At 41.7% G+C, this 20,136-nt stretch overlaps 1 protein-coding gene across 6 annotated transcripts in view; it reads right to left on the bottom strand.

The window, feature by feature from the left end:
- Positions 1-20,136, bottom strand: part of fgfr3 (fibroblast growth factor receptor 3) — a 104,429-nt gene that overhangs the window by 28,478 nt on the left and 55,815 nt on the right. For all 6 annotated transcript variants that reach the window (XM_084742156.1, XM_084742155.1, XM_084742158.1 and 3 more), the window contains exons 5-7: positions 14,653-14,822; positions 1,457-1,580; positions 1,078-1,268 (exon numbers count right to left, since the gene is read on the bottom strand). In XM_084742156.1, coding sequence (XP_084598282.1) covers positions 1,078-1,268; positions 1,457-1,580; positions 14,653-14,822 — 485 coding nt within the window. The remainder of the gene's footprint in view (positions 1-1,077; positions 1,269-1,456; positions 1,581-14,652; positions 14,823-20,136) is intronic.

The following is a 20,136-nucleotide window of genomic DNA, read 5'->3' as shown; positions in this document are numbered from 1 at the left end:
TACCTCAACCTTAACCAAAAATATTCTTCTGTAATATCCCAAATTTCCTGTTTAACTACAGTATGACCAGTATGATCCTAGGCTGGGCTGGTCAGCTGAAATATTATAACAATATTAATACTTTTGGCCTGTAAGAGATTCATAATGTCAGGAAGTTGATAGATTTGGATCATGTGCAGCCTTTTGCACTCCAGTAAACTATGCCATTATCAATTCAACCCCTGTCTTTATCAGTTTATATCGCAAAATTAAAGAATGGAAACATGATTAGCTCAGTTATACAACATATATATACAGTGTTAGTGAGTATGTAATTAAACTAGGAGTACATGTACATTCATATTAGACAACTTTTTTTTTTTTGCCATTTTTTGTGTAGTTAAAGACTGAAACTACATTTTTTCATTGCTTTACTACTGACTGATTGATATTCACATGAATGGTAGGGTGTTTCATTTTTAAGGTAGCTTTGCTGTATATTTTCTTCCAGTGTGAAGTAACGGGTATCGTGCAAATCACTGCTTCCAAAGTAGCAACACTGCTAACTGCTAACTGCTAACACATCCATCTATTGATGAGGGAGTGCTTTGACAATCAGTGAGTAAAATCCTGAGCTGAACTATGTTGGATGCTTTCACAGCAAGAAGAAAGAAAAAAAATCCACCTTTAATTATGATTGAATTTGAATTTAATCCACCTTCATCAGTTGAGGCCAGCGATAGAATGAAGTGCCAAACTGCAGCTGTGCAGGTGTCACATGTAAGAACAGAGACCGACACAGTAATCTACAGTGATATTACTGGGTTAATGAGTGTATATGTTTCTATATGCAGCAGTATGGAGGAAAGTGCAGGTGTAGCTTTTCTTTGCCATAATGAAGGTGTAGTTTTCATCAATTATACGCTGCAGTGAAAAGTGCCTGTGGGCCCCGCAGACCCACCTACTGTAAAAACTCATTAAACAAGACATTTAGGAGAGATTAATTATGAGTGAAATTATCATCGGCTGAAATCTACTCCAGGCAGACGCCGCCGAGACGCAGAGCGGCTCATTAGAGCGCCGGGGCCGCGGACCCACCTTCAGGATGTTGACGTAGGGGACGCCATCGGGGCCGTAGCGGCTGCCATTGACCTCGATGTGCTTCAGCCACTGGATGTGTGGCTGGGCGTCGCTGTAGACCTTGCAGTGGAACTCCACGTCGCTGCCCACCACCACCGTCTGATTGGCCGGGAGACCGGCCTGGAGGATGGGCCTGTGAGGGGAGCGCTCTGCGGGAGGAAAGCGTGGAGTCATTAGCGCAAGTCAGTCTGCAGGAAATATAGATGTGAGGTAGTCTTAAAAAAAAAATAAATCTTCAACTCCCGTGGGTTTTTTTTTGAAAACCACTTGTGCATGATAATTTATTCGTTGTTTACACAGAAGCAGAAGTGAAAGTAAATGTTTCCGTGTTGTTTACCTAACACATCCAGCTGGTAGGTGTGGGAGATGGCGCCGTACTTGTTCTGCACCACGCAGGTGTAGTTTCCCCGGTCTGACGGCACGGCGCTCTCCATCACCAGACTCCACTGCTGGTGTCTCAGCTGAGGGGAGGACAGAGAGGAGGGAGGAGAAAGAAGAGGAGAAGAGTCAGAACGTGTTGGATTAGACTGCATTCTGAACATAATATAATAAAAAAATAAAGATAAAATATGCATGTAAGAAAAGAAAAACACAAAAAACAAGATTAACAATTGAACTCAACAGGAAATGTTCAGCAGAAATAAATAATTCATGTTCAAAAAGGAGCAGGAAGAAGTGAACACACTCTGGAAATAAGGGTTCCAGGAAGGTTGAGGTTCTACATATGAACCATTTAGTTCTGAAGAACCCTTTTTTGGAGAAAGGGTTTGTCAAGATGTTTTTTTTTATAGTGTCACATTAGGAACCCTTTTCGTCCAAAGAACCCTTTATGGATGAAAGAGTTCTTCAAAGCTTGTTGAAATCTTTGAAGAACTCTTTCAACAAAGGTTCCAAGGGGTTCTTTTTTTGGTAGAACCCCCGGGTGGTATCTAGATAAAACCCTTGGAATATAAACAGGTTCTCAGTAGAACCACTTTGGTGGTTTTTTGTTAGCACCTCTAAAAGGTGGAACAGTTCTGAATAGAAGCCCCAGAGAGGGTTCTGGGTGGAACCATTACATCATAGAAGGGTTTTCTGTAGAACCTTTCATAGGCGGTTCTGGGTGAAACCTCTTACAGATGGTTCTCCCTTTATGTTGGGTTCTAAGAACCCTCTGAAATATTTTCAAGTGGAACCTATGTAAATGGTTCTGCCAGGAACAAAAAAGGGTTCTCCTATGGGCACTTATATTCCTAAGAGTGTACCTCTGAAGTCCTACCTTCTTTTTTATCTTTCATATTTTAGATTTCATACAAAACTCAATCAAATCAACAAACGTAAACATTCAGAACACGCGCAGAACAAAGCAAACAAAAGAACACAAACCCTAATCAACCAACACTTCCTGTCGCCCGCCTTACTGTTTTAGTTTCCCTCTGATGATACATAATCAAAATCAAGTCGAGTCTACGTTTTAGGACTTTATATATCATCCTTTAAAAGACGAATACGAGAAGATTTTGGAAGGAAACCGAACAGAAATTCTCCCGTTTTCACAAATGAGTGGCCTGTCCAGAGAGACGCCTCCTCTCCTGCTTCAGATCTCTTCCCTCCCTCGCCCTCTTTCTCCTTTGATATCCTTTGGTATAAAACATCACAGAGCGGCCAGGTCGGTAAACAGGAGCGTGCTGCGTGCGGCGCGTGTTTACCGAGGTGCAGACCCCTTTGAACAAACATTTAAAATGGTAATACGTCTTTAACCATCTTTCATTAAATGTATACCGGCTGATGCAGAGCAGAAAACAATCTTTTGACATGAACGTCTTAGAGGGAAACAGGTCTGTGGCTCCATATCCACACAGAGCTGGATCACAGTTACTTTAATTTTAATGCATCTGAGGGGAATTATTGATTATTGATTATTGATGGGTTGCATGGTATGGCAGTTGCCACCCCTAAAATATGTCTTGTGACTCGTGCTGCCACTCCAGTTTTGGATGATCTAATTCAAAAGTATATATATGTATGTAAAAAAAAAAGTTGTGGCTGGTGTGAAATTTTCAAGTGAAGCTCTGATGTCAGAGTGCAAGTGAATGCAGCAGGAGGTGACGCTCCCTGTAGACCCTTACGGCTTGAGTTCACTCAGGTCCGCTGTCCATGCAGCAGGTAACCTCTCTCGGTCCCAGCTGATGACTTTTTTTTATTTCCTGCTTAAATGTGTGTTAAAGGTCGCCAACGTCAACTGTACGAAACGGCTGCAGATGGTCGTGGCGTGGTTGTTCTGTTGAACTGCGCTGTGTTTAGTGAGCTAATAGTATCTTGTGTTTGATTGTGAAAGGGACGGATTAAACCTGATTAAACCCAAATGCTCACCAGTGTCTCTGACTGCTTGCAGCAGCTGGAGAAAGTTTATTGATTTCTAATGCCACAGCCATTGGGGTATTTCAACAATCTTTTACTCCTGTGCCACAACGATGTAATCTTTTTAAGTTAGAGGTTTAACTTTAAGCCTTTATGCCACCTTCTTTCCACCCTTTCAATACTTCTGTAGATCCACTCTGTGCATAACAAGACGAAACAGACAAGAGAAGAAGACTCGACCGCAGAGAAAAGGTGAGGTTTGCACAGAGACAGCCACTGGAAATGTCCCTCAAAGGGCGGCTTTACTTTTTTTCTTCTAATTTCAGAGCCTGAACTTTTTCACTTTTACTTGAGTGAAGAAGTTGAATCAGTGCTTTTGATTTTCTACTTCTGCTTAAGTAAAGAATGTGTGTACTAAGGTTCTTAAGTCAAATCGTAATATCAATACTACAAAAAAAAAAGATTGTTGGCTTGCAGCAAAACCAGCGCTGCAGGTTGTTAATCTTAAAAGGAGAAAAAACTATTTTGAGTGCGTAGGACTTCTTTCCTTTTTGTCCAAAAGAGGTATCAAACATCATTTTTTTATTCTAGTATTGTATCGAAGTTTAAAATACCCATATTGGGACAACTGTGTCAGGACACACTTAACAATTCTTAAGATGCACGACAAACTTGCAAACAATGACGGCAGGAGAATTAAAAACAGAACCTCACAAAGCTTCAAATTGAGCAATCAGTTGAACTAATTGAAGTAATGATATACAGAACATTTCATATGGGATTATTTTCATAAGAGAGACTCAGTAAAGGCTCTTAAAAGTCTGTCTGCAGAGAGATTTCTTTTTTTTTTTTGCACCTCTGAAATTGGTTCCACTGTGCCAGTCAAGAGCAATCCATCCCCGGAGAGTCGAAGGGTAAATTTTGCGTAGTAATTCAAACCAGGTGTGTGTGTGTGTGTGTGTGTGTGTGTGTGTGGATGGTGGCAGGCAGCAGACAGATACTAACTTGACAGATTCAGAAGCTGCTCAGAGGCAGAGCGAGCGGCCCCGGCACAGCGAGGCGAGAACAGAGAACCTGCTACGCATCGATAGGCAGAAGCCTCCACGGGCCAAGAGGGACGACCTCCTCGGCTTAAGTGGAAACATGTGCTGAGACGCCGCCGCCGCTGTGTAGGGACGAGCGTGGAGTGAACACCTCCGAAAGGGGTCAGAATTACTGAGGGATGTCAACAAAGAGGCTTTTCAGGGTGGAACACTTCACATCACCTGGAAAATGTGCCGACCCGGAGAGCGCCCAGTGTTTTCACAAACGTTTAACCCCACGCGTTCAGCTGCAGCCACTCACACTACAGAACGTATATATTTGCAGATACACACTCTCCTCCCCTCCTTCTCCTCCCTCTGTCTTACAGTAGACACTCCTCCACTCGCTCCCTCTTGGAGGCGCATGCGGAAAATAATGTACCAGTGTAAATATTATGCCTGTGTGTGCTTTTTGCAGTTGCATGGTAACATAGAGCAGCTCACAACGCTGGCAAATGGTTTTTTTTCGGAGCGGCTGGCTCCACCCCGTCTACCCCCCTCTCAGAGCCGAGGAGTCAAACTGAAGTCAATGGCTGCTCTCATGAGCAGATGAGTGACGCCTTCTGCTGCGGTCGCCGAGCCCAGAGAGGAGGAGGAGGAGGAGGAGGAGAAGGAAGGGGGAGAAATAAACCCGGCGACGCATGAGGAGGGAAGCTAAAAGGTGGTAAAATACGAGCTGGAGTCGACGCTCAGAGGAGGCCAAGACCACCAACAGAAACAGAAAGAGAGACTGTGATCAGAGTTCGCTCTTATTCAGGTCCTCATTTCATAACTTATAGACTCAAAAGTACCTCGTAAGTACTGGCACTTTGAGGTACTTTCTTTGCTTCGCTTGTACTTTTGACCCCTCTTCATTTATCTGACAGCTGTGCAGATTCTGATGCCACATTCAGCTTCAGACAATTACGGCTGCTGTCAAGTTAAAAGTCCTGTGTGTTAACAATCTAAGAAAAATGATCATTTTGTTTCAGCTCGATAAAACGGGGGATTTCTGACACAATCTGAAGAGTGGCATGTGATCCTCTTTAAAGGGACAGTTCATCCCAAAATCAAAACTATTTTTCCTCTGGCCTGTAGAATTTTTGAGATGCAGGAATGTCTGTCTTCTCTCAAATATAATGAAACTACAGTAGATGGCACTCACAATGAGATGGATTATCTTCAGTAACTTGGTCATGATTTCTGGGAGGAGACATTGGTGCTTTGAGTGCCATCTCTACAGCTGATATCTCCAAAACTTGGCAAATTACACCAAAACTTTCTAGATGGATAAACAGCAGTACAGGTTAGAGGAAAAATTAGCATTTTTGATTTGGGGCTGAACTGCCCCTTCATCATCACAAGAATCCTCAAACTGGAGATACCAGATTACTAACCAGGCATGACTTCATCTTGTTTTGTCTGTAATTTGTTTCATTATTTAACTATTCCGATGTTTTTGCTGTAATGGAAGTTGAAAAGGAACAAATCTTTGAAATAAGTACCTTTTCCAAAAACTTAAGTACAAAAAAATCAGTTACAGCTACAACTGATTATTTTCTAGAATAAAAAATTCATCATTTCATCAATAAAATGTCAGAAAACTGTGCAAAGTGTGTGATGACTTTACAGTAAGCGTCTTGTTTTGTCAGTCCAAAGATGTTCAGTTTAATATGATACACTGAATGAAAACTTACTTTAATGATTAATCGGTTATCGATATAGTCACTGATTATTTCTCTGCTATTGACCAATCAATTAGTCAACTAATGTTTGCAGCTCTACTTTCTATTTTAAAGCAAAACTAACTTTTGAAATAGGAAATAAGACAACTTTCCACCAACAAAAGAAAAGTTGAATTCAAGTGCAATTAAACAATCAATATCCCAATAACTGTCACTTGTTAGAACAGACAGTGGTCACTTTCAGCAAAAGTTGCACAGTCTTGCTTTAATATTTTAAATCCAGACTCATGGCTGCTTAAACTGTGGAAAACTATTAGAGAAAGGCAATTTTTCACTGCAATATCACCTCAAACGTAATTACTCGAAGTTAATAATTTGTGATAATCTTCGACTTTGAGTGGCATTTCCACTTTAATTCCCCCTCTGTCTTTCCCTCTGCACATTTAATTATTTTCTCCATACATGCCGCTCGCTTTTATTACCATGTTACACTGGCTAACCCCCGTTGAACCTGCAGCATTAGTTCCCAAACGTGATAATCCCATCCATTCCAATCACGCCAGATTCCAAACAGAATTAAATTATTAAGGAGCTTACGTTAGAGTCATACAAGGCTTTAAAGGTTTTAGGGCTTTGGCTGTGGACCTACAGAAGGGCACAAGCCATGGGAATGGACAGGGAGCTTTACACTGCAAAAAGTGAGACATTAAATCGACATATAGTCTTTGCATAAAGGAAAAAGAAAAGAGGAGCAGGTGAGGATTTGTACTGAATTCAGCCTTTTGTGCATGGAATATCTTGAGATGAATAAAGTTATCTGCCTTATTTTAAGATATTTTTGCTTGCCTTGCAGAACCTGCCATGGAAAACAGTGGAGTTACCTCACCCTGCTGGCAGATTCCTTCACTTATTTTTATCAAAACAAGAATTCACAACTCCACCGCCAGCTTGAACGGCTCATAAAGATACAGACATTTTTTGCAGTGCGGCAGTTGTCTGAGAAAACACAGGAAGCTCTGCTCCCTTTATAGTCCAAAGCCTCCGTCTTCACCTCGCAAAATAGCCCTGTCAGAACCAGCGGGGCCAGTTACCAGAATTTATGACTGTGTCAGAGCGGACTAGTGGCCCGGATCTGTGCTACCGTCTAATTTGACCCACAGAGAAAGCGGAAACTGATAGAAGCGGTCCTCGGGGCTTGCTATTAAAGCTGGCAAAGTTTGTGGGTCTGTTGCCTGAGTTTGGCTCTACATGCCGTTGCATCAACACGCAGGAGAAGACTGTAAAATTGGACGTATGAGAGTTCAAAGGAGGAAAAAATGGGCAAGAAAACCAAATAAATAGGATAATCTGTCTTTTGATATCCGTGGTGTGTTTGGGTAAAGCGACAGGGGAGGAAAGTGAATGAGTGTGGCAGGTCTAAAATTAAAAAGAGGCCAAAAATAATCTTGCAAAGTGTAGAAATTCCTCCGCGGCCTACAGAGACTCACAATCCAGGCTGTGTTAAAATCTGGATTGGAAAAAACACGGATTTAAAGTGCTTAAAGTCTTAAAAAGTAACAGTGTGGAGCCAGTTTAAGAGCCTTGGAAACCTGTCAAAACAGGGATTGAAAAATCAGTTAAGCGCCGAGCGACCTGGATGGAATGAAACACAATAATTACATTGTCAACTTTTGTCTCGCTTGTGCCGCCGCAGTTTAGCATGAACACAATAAAATCCCTTCCGCCATATGTGGCGGCATACAACAGCATCGGCTTTGGCTGTCAAAGGCTCAGGACGGCTCAATGGGCTGGCGACACGCCCATCTCTCCCCACCTCCATCTGATGGCTCAATAGAGAGGTGAACTTTAACCTTTAGGCCCTGCCCCGCCATAATGGAGCGGGCTCGGAGCGCCACAGTTGTCTGGGAAGGCGCACAATGCTCCGGCACGTCGCCCTGCTGGAATTTTATTTTCCATTTTACAAATGAGCCACACATCCTATTTACCGTTTCATTTAATTTCAACAAATGCACCGTTTAGTTCTCTGCGCTGCATTTCAATAGACGTACAAAGTGTTGTTAAGATAGACACCAACAACCTCCAAAGTGCGCATGGGAGAGAATATACTGAGAAGATGTCAGTGTTTAACTATATAAACCTGTAGGGCTGAAAAATCCCAGGATTTGTCTGAGTAAGAGAGATAATTACAGTTCCAATATTGACATTTTCATACTGAGGTTGTTGAAAGAGGATTTATTTTGCAGATACTCTATTCTGTCTCTATGTTGATTGCCATTTCTGCTTATTATGCAACCTTTAACTATGAGCTGAGAAGTAGAAGATGTAGTACTTTATGCTGTTTACAAGGTTCATTATTAGATCATTGTTTTATTATTATTAAAACATTAAAAACAGCCTCTGGCCCCGGTGGTCTCTGGAGTGGACAGACTGTTAAACCAAACTCAGGTGTTTTATCACAAGGCAATATTTTTTCACTGTAAAAACTTTTGTTACAGTGATGTGTTTATTGACTGGCTTGGTACCTCAGTTTATCATTCATGTCTCTCTGCTGATGGCCTGAAACTACAGATGTCTTCTTTTACTTTCCTTTCGCTCTTTGTGGAAGTAAAAAATATAATTTTTATTTATTTATTAATTTTATAAACTGTTTTATGTGCAAAACGCGACACAACTTTCCGGCACTTTTGTTTTCACCCAAAAGGGAAAGTGACGTATGTCTGCTCTGCACTAATTCAGACCACTGAGAAAGATACAAAGGGGGATTAAAGAACTGCTACTGACTGTTTTTGTCCTTAAAAAGTTCATAATACAAAATATCCTTCATGAATGAATTAAAGTAGAGCACAATCAGAAAATAGAACTGAATAACATTTTGTGTAGCTGTAGTCAGACAGACATCTCCATTATACCAGAGCTGGACAATGACACCATCTCATATTCATATTACCTTTATTTTAACATCAATATCAAAATGATACAGTCTCCTTGGGTTTGTTTCTGTATTTCATTTATTCTATTCATCCCTGCTGTATCAGCTGTGAATCTTTTCTTCCATAAAAGTATAAGAGGCTCTCTGAACAGAATGACATTAACACGTCCATCACCCTTATAAAAAGCTTGATAAAGCACATTTTTCCTTGATTGTGCCGTCAACTTAGGAAACTAGAGAAGGTTTGGTGTCCATTGAGATACTTGCAGGATAAATGCTGCAGAGAGTCCTTGTTATCCACTGTTATTTAATCTCATACTCACATTTTAAAAAGTTGTGATACTGCTCAACTTACAGAATCTTTTTGACTCCACTGATATATGTTGGGAACAGGAGAACCAAACTGCCTTAATGTACCTGTGAGCTTTTCTAGTTTAGACTTGCAGAAAGTGAGCCTGGTGAGAATATATATATATATATATATATATATATATATCTTGTCATATTTTACAAAATAAATGTAATTTCAGGACTCTATAGAAGATGAAACTGCTCGTTAAATTGGATGTCTTTAGGGAACAAAGGAGAACACTGTGCATCCTCACAAAGTGCCACTTTTAAGCACTCCAGTGTGCAGACAGGAGGTGTTTTTGTAGGTGGGTAATGGACCTTAATGGTCCGTTCAGTCAGTAACTTTCTCTCACACGAGCGCAGATCTGACGGCACTCAAAGTAAGTGACAAACTTGCTGGTAGGCAGTGCTGAGCGGAGAGGACTCCGCTGTGCCGATCAGCACGGATCACTCAGCAAGTCAGTCACTTACAGCCACAAACACGCTGTCAGCCTCGAGAGGCGTGCGACAGAATCACCCCGTCGGCCATCCGAACCTTAAAAAAAAAAGTCAGACACGGACGCGATTCATTCAGCTGAAATTAACCACGGCTGTCAAATCAAAAGTGATCGTGTCGTTTCAATACGGATGCAGGAGTAAGACGGCTTCACCTTGAGGACCCCGTTGGAGGAATAGAGTCTTTAGAAGGCCATTGTCAGCCTGTCAGGGCTCAGGATGCCCCCCAACCCACCACCCGTCTACCCTCTCACCCCGCAAGATGAACTCATCACAGACAGATGTGAGGTGGGGTGACGAGGGCTGTGACACGGTGAGACTGAATGCACTGCAAAAAATGTTTGTTGAATTATGACTTTTACATGTCACAATGACGAGTCAATTCTCAGCCAGTTGGTGGCTAAATACAGATTGTCCTAGGTCTGCCAATAATGATTATTTTCACGATTAATTATTTATTCTATTAAATAAAAAAAGTCAAAAAAGCCCAAAGCAACATCTTCAAATTGCTTCTCTTGTCTGATCGACAGTCCAAACCCCAAGGACTCTTCACTAATATCAGCTGGAACCTGCAAAATGTATGTCAATATTGGCAAAAAAAGTATGAAGAATATGAGGGAAAACTGCAGTAACAGAATTACTTAAAGTAAGTAAATCAATTTATGTTGACACAGATTTATCTGCTGTCCAGAGTTGTAGGATTGGTTGAAGTAAGACCAAAAAAAAAGAGAGGCTGAAGAGTAACTTTATAAAAAGTGACCAACAATGTGTTGGATTTCTGGTTCTGTTTGAGACAAAAAAAAAACATATTTCAACCATTTTTCTGCAGCTTCCACAGTGCAAAAAAAGTTATCATTAATAAACCAAGTTGACAGTTAGCATTAGCATTAGCCACCATGTCTGAAAGGACAAAGACAAAAGAGGCAAAAAGAGGCATCTACAGAAACTTTAAAGGAATAAAGAATCAAAGTAACACAATGCTTCTCATGCTGTTTGACTGACAGGTGATCTGGGAAATGCAAACAACAATTAATGAAGGGCAGCAGGAAAACGAAGCTTTGAGGGATAACGATGTTAAAAATTAGGTGATATTAGGCACATCACTCAACTTAATTGCACATAATGTGACTTGATCTTCAGTGCAAATATCTTTCAGAGCGAAATGATTCATTGTGGACAGTTCTGATTAAAATTTCATTGGTCTGATTTTGTGCAGTGTGTGCAGGAGGAGGGTGGTGGCGGAGGTTAGCAGAGGTTTTGACATCAGGATGGGGTGAAGCTGTTACCCCTGACCCCCCTGAAGCCGGGCCGTGTCACAGGCCTGTCTGTCACCCACAGCCCCGATTCTATAGAGGATGACCTCTCGGCTCACCTCCCTCAAGGCCAACAGCGGCCACATGGTGATCGGCTAACTGGATTTTAAAACGGCCTCGGGGCGGGAGGGAGGGAAGGGGAGGGACACGTGATAATGTCTCCACAAAGACACAAACGTCTCAATAACTGCCCATCTTACATCTCCATCAGATTAGATTATTCAGACATGTGCTTAAAGACACCAGGCCTATGTCCTGGCTATATAACATATAAATAACAATCATATCACAGCCATGGTGGTTTAATAGTTTACAGCGGTTACAAAATACAAGTTCAGCTTATAGAATCAGTGCTGAGAAAGATAAAATGTTGAACATCTCTGCTGTCATTCTGCTTTAAAGCTTTTTCAAGCTGCGACTCCGCAAACAAAATCAATCAGTGCCACAAATCGATTGACATTTACCACAAATACATTTAAGCAATGTCCCGTTGGTTGTGCTCACCTTTATCCTAAATATTTTCACAGTATGAGTTGTCCATACTGTACTTGGGTGGCCATAGCATGAACAGCACCCACAGCGATGGTCGGTGCCAAGCTCGGCCCGCTGAGCTGCACAGAGCGGAAAATGTCCAGGAATTTTTCTCTGCGGCCTGTTGACAACTTATAGTGTCGCAGCTCAGACTGACACAATACAGTACAAGGCCAACCGGACCTCACATACGCTGCGAAGGCTTACTATGGAGCGTCAGCTGTACATATCACCCTCTAATTATACATTTAACATCCCATAGGAGCATGTGTTGAAGCAGGGGAGGGGACAACTTGGCTACTGCTGCAGAGGGAAATAAATTAAGTGGTAAGCACTGCACAGGTCCAGTCTACTGTGAGACATTATACTGATTAAGCTGACATTAATATCTTAATACAGCTTCAGTCACCATAAAAACGCTCTTTAACTTTCCATTGGTGAGTCGTTTTCTCCTGAAAAGGGACACTCAGGGATTTGTGATTAGGTGAACAGATGGAATAAATATCTGAGTGCTCTGGCCGGTCAGTTTGGGGATTAATTTGCTGCTAAGAAAACTTTATTATCGGCAAATCTTCATGCTAAAAGTTGCTGTCGGGGAGCCACTCCAGTGTCCTGAGGGCTGGTGACAGGTGTGTGTGAATCTCTGTGTGTGTGTGTGTATATGTGTGTGTGTGTGTGTGTGTGTGTGTGTGTGAGTGAGAGAGAGAGAGTGGGGACAGAGGGAGGGAGACAACTGCTGTTGGTCTGCTGGGAGCAGATGTTGGAGATCTTTGTAAACTGTTAATAGCTGCAGGATCTCATTACATTTAACTCTTTAAATGCCAGGCCTCCGCTGGGGAGGGGAGCGTCTCTCGGTGCCTCGCTGCCAGCCTGACACATGTTTACTCTGCTCAAGACAGAGGACGCAACTTAAGTTAACTTTTCTGCGTATCGTCTTTATAACAGATGCTGAAGTTTCTGCTATAATTGTGCAACATTCGATTAAATTAAAGCGAGATTATGTAAGGTTTGACAGACAAAATAACTCATTCTGCCTCTTACATAACAATGAATTCATAAGCAATACAACAGTTCGGTACACCTACGCTGAAAAAAGAGAACTTTAGCGGAAACACAAATGATGAGTTTTTCAGTTTCAGTTTTTTCAGAATTGTTCACAAAGTTTTTCTCAAATTCAGTTAACAAGTTAGGTGAACACAATCGCTCTGACATTTAATTATGCGTTACCGATTTTTAAAGTTGGTCCACTATTCTCTTTCTTCACTGCAGTATAAAATAAAAATAACCTGTACTTGACCTGATATGACCAGTAGATTCTGGTGGCTAATGTTAGCAAACTTTAGGGAGGTTTTGGTCTCTAAGTGACATGAATGAGTCACTGTTGAATTTTATGACACTTCTCTTCTTGCACTTCAGTTACACTAAGTTTAAGCATTTAGCATTATCTTTCTCCGTGCAGCAGAGCCACACGAAGATGCAGAAGCACAGGCCTTTAAGTTCACATGAAACTGCATTGTAAGAGTATTTAGATTCCATATTTTGATGCATTTCTGAGTGAAACAGGATATGCTGGCAGGACATAATGTTGGGAGGAGAGTGTCATAGCCTGACATACCATGTTATTGCTAGCTAATGAATCTTAGCTTACTGCTGCTTAAAGTTGAAAATGGATTGATGGTTGAAATTGACTGGTTCAAGCTTACGTAAGTAGACATCATATTTTGTTTTATGAGAAGAAAACGTTATATTTTGATATAAGAATACAAAGAAATTTATTTTTTGGCATATATTGTTAAGTCATGACTGGGAAATGTGATCTAAAAGGCTTAAAAGGGCACTTTTCATTTCAATGTTTCTTTAAAGTCTGAAAAAAGTCAGAGAAACAGATTAGACTTAAATTGCATTTTAAAAAAAAGCACATTTCTTTTTAAAGCAGGGAAACAAACACATTCTGCATTGAAATAACTCTGGAATGCAGTCAGTTTTAAGGTGACAAAGCTGCAAAAAAGAAAGTGTCAAGTCAATGTTTTACACTAAAATTGTGTGAGGACTGAGAGGGACGGAGACAGAGACACAGGACAGAATGATCACGGAAGAATTTGCATCTCTGGGCAAAATTTTTGAATTTATATGTCATTAAGTTTGAGTTTATTTTGAACCAAAACACACGTTTTGACTGTTTGAATTCCGATGTCCTTACCACACCGAGTTTGTCTTTTAATCCTACAGCTCAGGGCCATTAAAGGAAGACAAAAGTAAACCAAGCCCTGTTACTTTAAGCAGTGCCATTCCACATGAGAGCTCAGTGTTTAGAGTGAATCCGATGACAAAACTGAGTACAACAGCTGTTTGCTGCACTGCATTACTGTCAACACTAAGCTATCACGCGAGCACGCATGTATCTGCGGACCAGTCTGTTTTCAGCACAGCAGCTCGGCCCTCTAAATTTACTTCGGTCGGCTCAGAGCGGCCCGAGTCCTGCTGGGGGCGTCCGTCCCTGTGGCGAGTTTCCTTGACCTTTATTTTCCGTGGGAAGACTCAGTGAGCATGAGCGCTCTTTCAACACTCTTCTTCACACTCTCCCAGTTATAGAAATTCACACCAGGGAGCATCGCAACACTCAGACCGATCTCCTGATGCACACACAGCAGCTCCACTGGACTAGCAGGGGATTAAGATGCCTTGCTAAAAGGCACTTTGATGCGAGCTCAAGGATGGCAGAGCATCACCTCCTCCAGGAAGATTCTTTTTGGAGCTGCTGTGAGGATTTGAATCTTTTAAATCACGGTCGGGCTCCTGTAACCTTTAGGTGTTAACAGTTCTCTCACCTTGATGCCTCCCATCCTCTGCTCTCCCTTGAACTCTTTGCCGTTCTTGAGCCAGTGGATGGTGGGCGTTGGGTTTCCGGCGGCGGCGCAGCGGAACTTGACCGTGTTGGCGGCTGGAACAGCCAGGAGCTTCTTGTCCATCCGGTCAGGTCTGGTCCAGTACGGAGCCTCTGTTGGTGAAACACAAAACGGAGCATTGGTCAGTCACGGAAAACCACTTCTCCAAAACAAAACATACACTACTGCTAAAATATAGCATTTAATAGTTTCATGCAGTGGTGAAGGGTCTCAAGTCCCAAGTCACTGACTTAAATTCTCAAGTCCTTCAAGATGTCCAAGTTAAATGTCAAGTCAATTAAGATAAGACCTAAATTAAATAAAGTAATTTGAGAAAAGTTGAAATCAAGTTTCAAGTTATTTGAAATAACTCTAAAGTTTCAAGTCATTTACAGCGTTCAAGTCAAGTGTCAAGTCAATTTAGACGAGCACTGAGTCATTTGAGACGTCCACGTCTCATATACTTTGAGACAGGTCCAGAAGTCTCAAGTGATTTCAGATAATCCACATCAAATCTCAAGTCATTTCGACAAGTCCAAGTCCAGTGAGAAAAACCTCAAGTTTGTCGAGCAAATCCCAAATCAAGTTTGGAGTCATTTGAGGCATGTCTTACATCAAGTCCCAGTTCCTTTGAGATTAGTCCATGTAAAGTCTCAAGTCATTTGAAGTAAGTAGTAGTATCGGGTCATGAGGCAAGTCCAAGTCAAATTTCAAGGAATTTCAGACAAGTCCAAGATAATTTGCATCAAATCTGAAGTCATTTTGACAAGTCCAAGTCAGGTCTTATGGCATTTAAGACAAATTCAAGTCAAGTCTCAAGTGATCTTAGAAAAGTACAAGTCTCAAGTCTGTCATGCAAGTCTCAAGTAAGGTCTCAAGTCATTCAAGACAAGTCCAGATAAAGTCTCAAGTGATTTTAGATAATCTACACCAAATCTCAAAATCAAATCTCATGTGACCTGAGACAAGCCCAAATCAAGTCGTCAGTCCTTTGAGATAAGTCTAAGGCAAGTCAGTTTAGATGAGTCAAGGTCAAGTCCTCAGTTATCAGAGATATGATAAAACCTCACATCTTTAAGACCTGTCCAAGTCAGGTTACAGGTCTGTGAGAGTAAGTCAGATCTAAGTCCATTAGGACGAGTCCAAGGTCAGGTCTGAATCCTTGTTAATAGTGTTTGTTATGTGGTTGGACCAAGTATTACCAGTTCAAAGCCTGAGAGATGAAGGTTTTATGTCTTTCGGGAATCTGTCCCTGGTTGTCCATTTTCTGGTGTCCTCTTAGATCACAGAAATTTTTGGGAAAGGCCCTCCAGGATTTCATTGTTACATGTTTTTGTAATTGCTAAAAGATGCCACAGACGGGGAAAGTTGCTCTTCTGCCCCGTCTTTAAATTGGTCCATCTTGTATGAGTTATGTACTTTGCCAAAACAGATGTGAGGTTGTGGTTTCACTGGAGGTCTTCCCTCGCCACTGATAAACAACACACAGTACCTGCACCCATCTTTCCCCCAATGTCAAGCCCAATTCTTCTGTCCCCAGAGATACAGTAAAGTTCAAGATGCGTAAACGGTGTAAAACACAGTTTGACGGACGGTGAAAGAGCACAAAATGGGTGCGTGAAGCGTCACAAGGACCAAACAATGCTCATCATCTTCTTCACCCGATAACAATGCAAGAGTTCATTTGAATCGTCCGATCCTGAGAGTTTGGAAACCTGTCAGGGCGATTTATTGAGTTGTATTGAGAAGACGGCAGACAAAGAGAGTGTAGCGAGTCAGAGAGACCTATTGTTCCTGATGTGTGGGTGTGGAGGGTGAGAGCACTGAGGCATGGCTCACTCACTCCCTTTATAGGTCTGTGTGTGTGTGTGTGTCTCCCAGGACAAAAGCTGGGGAGGTGGCTGACCGGTCATCAGATGTCTCTTTTACTTTCTAAATGCAGCAGGAGATAGAGGAGCTAATTACCATCTCAATGTCTGCGCTTGTGTGTGTGTTTGTGTGTGTTCATGGGAGTGTGTGAGTGCCATCAGACTCTGGTCTCACCCTCGAGCACCACATAGGCGGGTTTTTATCTCATCAGGACAACCCAGGTGTAGTAAGGCCATTTTGAGGACATTTTCCCACCGGTTAATAAACTACCAGTTACTTTGATGTTAAATCTTCTGGCGTCTCTGGTCGAGCTTTCACTTCAGAGCCTCCTGGCTCTGCCACCTTCATCACTAAAGCTGTGTTTCCACTGCAGTAACCTTCCCCAGAGACTACGAACCTTTTCAGGGTATCAGTGTTTTTCCATAGCAGGGACCATGGTCTAAATTAAGTTCCAAGGCATTATTTTACCCCTGAAAAAGGTCCTTGCTCGGGGAGTAGTAGTTTCCAAAAGTGCAGGAACTTTGGGGGTGAGGCTTTCTGTACTGAACATTACTGACCAGTCAAGTATTCACAGCATTTTATTTTATTGTTATGTCAGCATTACTGTATAGTCACATGCAAATATGACGTGTAAAAACATAATTTGCCTAATTTTCATGGGTCTTTAGACCACAGCACAACAACAAGCTGAAGGAACCTTTTTTTTCCTTGAAAAATAGTTCCTGGGACTAAAAGTTCTGCGTACTTTGGGTGGAAACGTAGATAAAGTTTACAGATTGCATCATTTATGTTATGAGTTTTGCTTTCAATTTATAATTGTAGAACCTGTTGTATTGACATGCTTAGTATTTTTTTATTTGTCGAAAGTGGGCACTGATACAAAAAAAGAACTAAATGGGTTTTATTTATTTGCAACAAATATCTGCATAGTTGTGTTCACAATGTGAAACAATCTTGACTTTTCATTTCTTTGATTCACCAGCTTTCTCACTAGCAGCTTTCTTTATTCAGTCTGTGCCTTGATTGCACACAGCTTCGAGCTCTCTCCCTTTTCTCTTTGTCTCTGTCCATCACATGGACACAAACCGAAAGTGTCGCTATTTTGCAGCATAAAGTGCAGAGAGACCCAGACGTAAAGCTGGGTACAGGAAATAAACCGAGCAAGGACACATCTTAGGGTTGTAGGGATGTATTTTAGGGAGTGTCAGTCAGAAAATGCTAAAATGAAGGATGGGTTTATTATAATATCCCTTTACACCTTAGTTACCAAAGTGAAAACAACATTAAATATTGTCCAATTTGAGAGAGTGAATGAAATCATACACATTTTCAGGTTCACTGTAAGGAAAGTCTGATTGCTGGCTTGTGATTGGCCACTGCAGTGTGACATCGCTTTGCGGTTCTCCACACCGCCGCACACCGCTGTGTTTCTTTTAGCATCCCCTGCAGCTTAAACACACTACTCCCATTCAGACTGAATGAGATGACAGCAGCGTTGCCCGATTGTGTCTGAACGCGGCCTATCAACCGCCGCAGCGAGATTACCAAGGTGAGATGTCAATCAGAGAGGTGTCGCCAATAAAACATCACCTGTCAGTGATTATCTCTAATCTGCCTCATGTGTGTGAGAGTCTGTTTATCATCATGTCTGAGGTCTTCTGATATATTTCTGACACACATCTCTTTGGCTCCTGCCATCAAACTTTGGCTTCGGCTTCACAGGGTAATTACAACCAGACCGGGAGAGAGATTCGGTGATGAAAGACACAGACGTATCTTCTTAGAAAGCAAACAAACAGAGCGTTACTTCACTCTATTGAACCGACTGTAAACCCTGTGTGTGTTTGTGTGTGTTTACAAACTCTAATGGAGCAGCTGAACACCGCTCCCTGCTTGAGTTAGAGACTCCCCAGCTCGCTAAGACAAACGCTCTCCACGTGCAACCACACACACACACGCACACACACACACACTGCCTCCACCTTAAAAGGGAAATATCTGTTAGATTTCATTACTTCTCTCTCTGTGTCTCCTCTGTCTCGGCGTATTTGGAGCGACACCCGGCGCAGCACGGGACAACCCTCCAAGGAGTCTGAACACATTGTTTTCTTGGCATCGTAATCAGCCACACACACACACACACACACACACACACACACACACACACGGTCAAAGAGAAACACACACTGAGTTTTTAAACAGTCTCTCTCCTGATGTGTGGTCCTTCCTCCTCCTCCTCCCTTCTCCTGCTGCTGCTCCTGAACTCATCTGGGCCTGCAAACACCTTCCTGCTGCTGCTGATCCCACAGCCATGATGATGTTTTTTTTTTTTTTAACCCAAAATAGACGAGCACGAGCCGGCGGGTGCTCGTCTCGTCTCCATGGTTTTGTCCCAAAAAAACACACTGAGACTGGTTTATTCGCTGACCTTTAGCGGCTGAGCGCTAACTGCTGAGTTTCTGCACGAGTTCACCTGTCAGTCACACTGTAACGTCATCGTCATCTGATGCTCTGGTTAAGAAGTTTCTGTAGGTTGTGCTTGTTTTTTTTTCTATTTATAGATGGCAGCAATAGCTACCCATGCTAATCAACCTAAAATTCTTCTAGGAGAGCTAAGGCTTTACTAGTTTATGACAAAACACCACAGATTTTTCAGAAAGTGGAATATTTGTCTAATATAATGACAGTTTTCTGACAATATAAGGCTGATTTATGGCAAGGTAAAGCAGTGGACATATTCTAAATATATGTTACACAAACTGATGTTGATTTTTCTTGGCTACAGTCTGTTTTGCTGCTGACCCTGTCCACAGCTTATCTTCCTGCTGCTTCTCCAAACTGGGAGGATACAGATCACAATGTACTCTACTAACATCAGTCTGTCCAAGATTTTATGGCCCATTTCTGGGGATTGTTACGGGCTAAAACGCCTGATCTCTTGGCAGCTTCTCTGAAAAAAATTGCAATGCATGTTGCGGTTTGCAATGAAACTTCTGGAGCAAGTGAAAATTGCAAAAGAAAGCTGGGATTTATATATATATATATAATTCACTGCGATCAAAGGCAACTGTTCCAGTGAGAACAAAATCAGAGTAACCTCACCAAAAAGGTACAAAAACTCCCACAATATATGCTTTATTTCTAAATGAATAAGTGCACAGGGCTTTGATAAATGTCAATAACAGTAACAAACCTGTTCTTTTCAGTACCTGTGACAAAATAAAAATATATAAATGCAAAAAAAGTGAATAGTAAAATAAAACATTAACTGGGTTCATTGAGTCGAGCATGTATGATGTCAAATTGGTGGAAATGTTGCGCAGTTTGGGCAAAATTGCAAAGCCGTGCAGAATCCACAGGGATTGGTTGAATTTGCACGAAAATCTCAACTTCCTGGAGGAACTATAATGTACTGACTGTTGCTAAAAACCTTGCACAACTTCACTTGGAATAATCCAAACTATCCCTTTAATGTCTCAGATGGCTGGTGGCTGTAACAGAAAACCATTTAAACATCCATAATCTTTCTGCACGTGTGAATAAAATATATCTCCTCCC

This window comes from Lutjanus erythropterus, chromosome 18, assembly GCF_056507025.1.
Source record: "Lutjanus erythropterus isolate fLutEry1 chromosome 18, fLutEry1.hap2, whole genome shotgun sequence".
In the NCBI taxonomy this organism is placed as follows: Eukaryota; Metazoa; Chordata; class Actinopteri; order Lutjaniformes; family Lutjanidae; genus Lutjanus; species Lutjanus erythropterus.
This window is presented reverse-complemented; position numbering and strand designations above follow the sequence as displayed.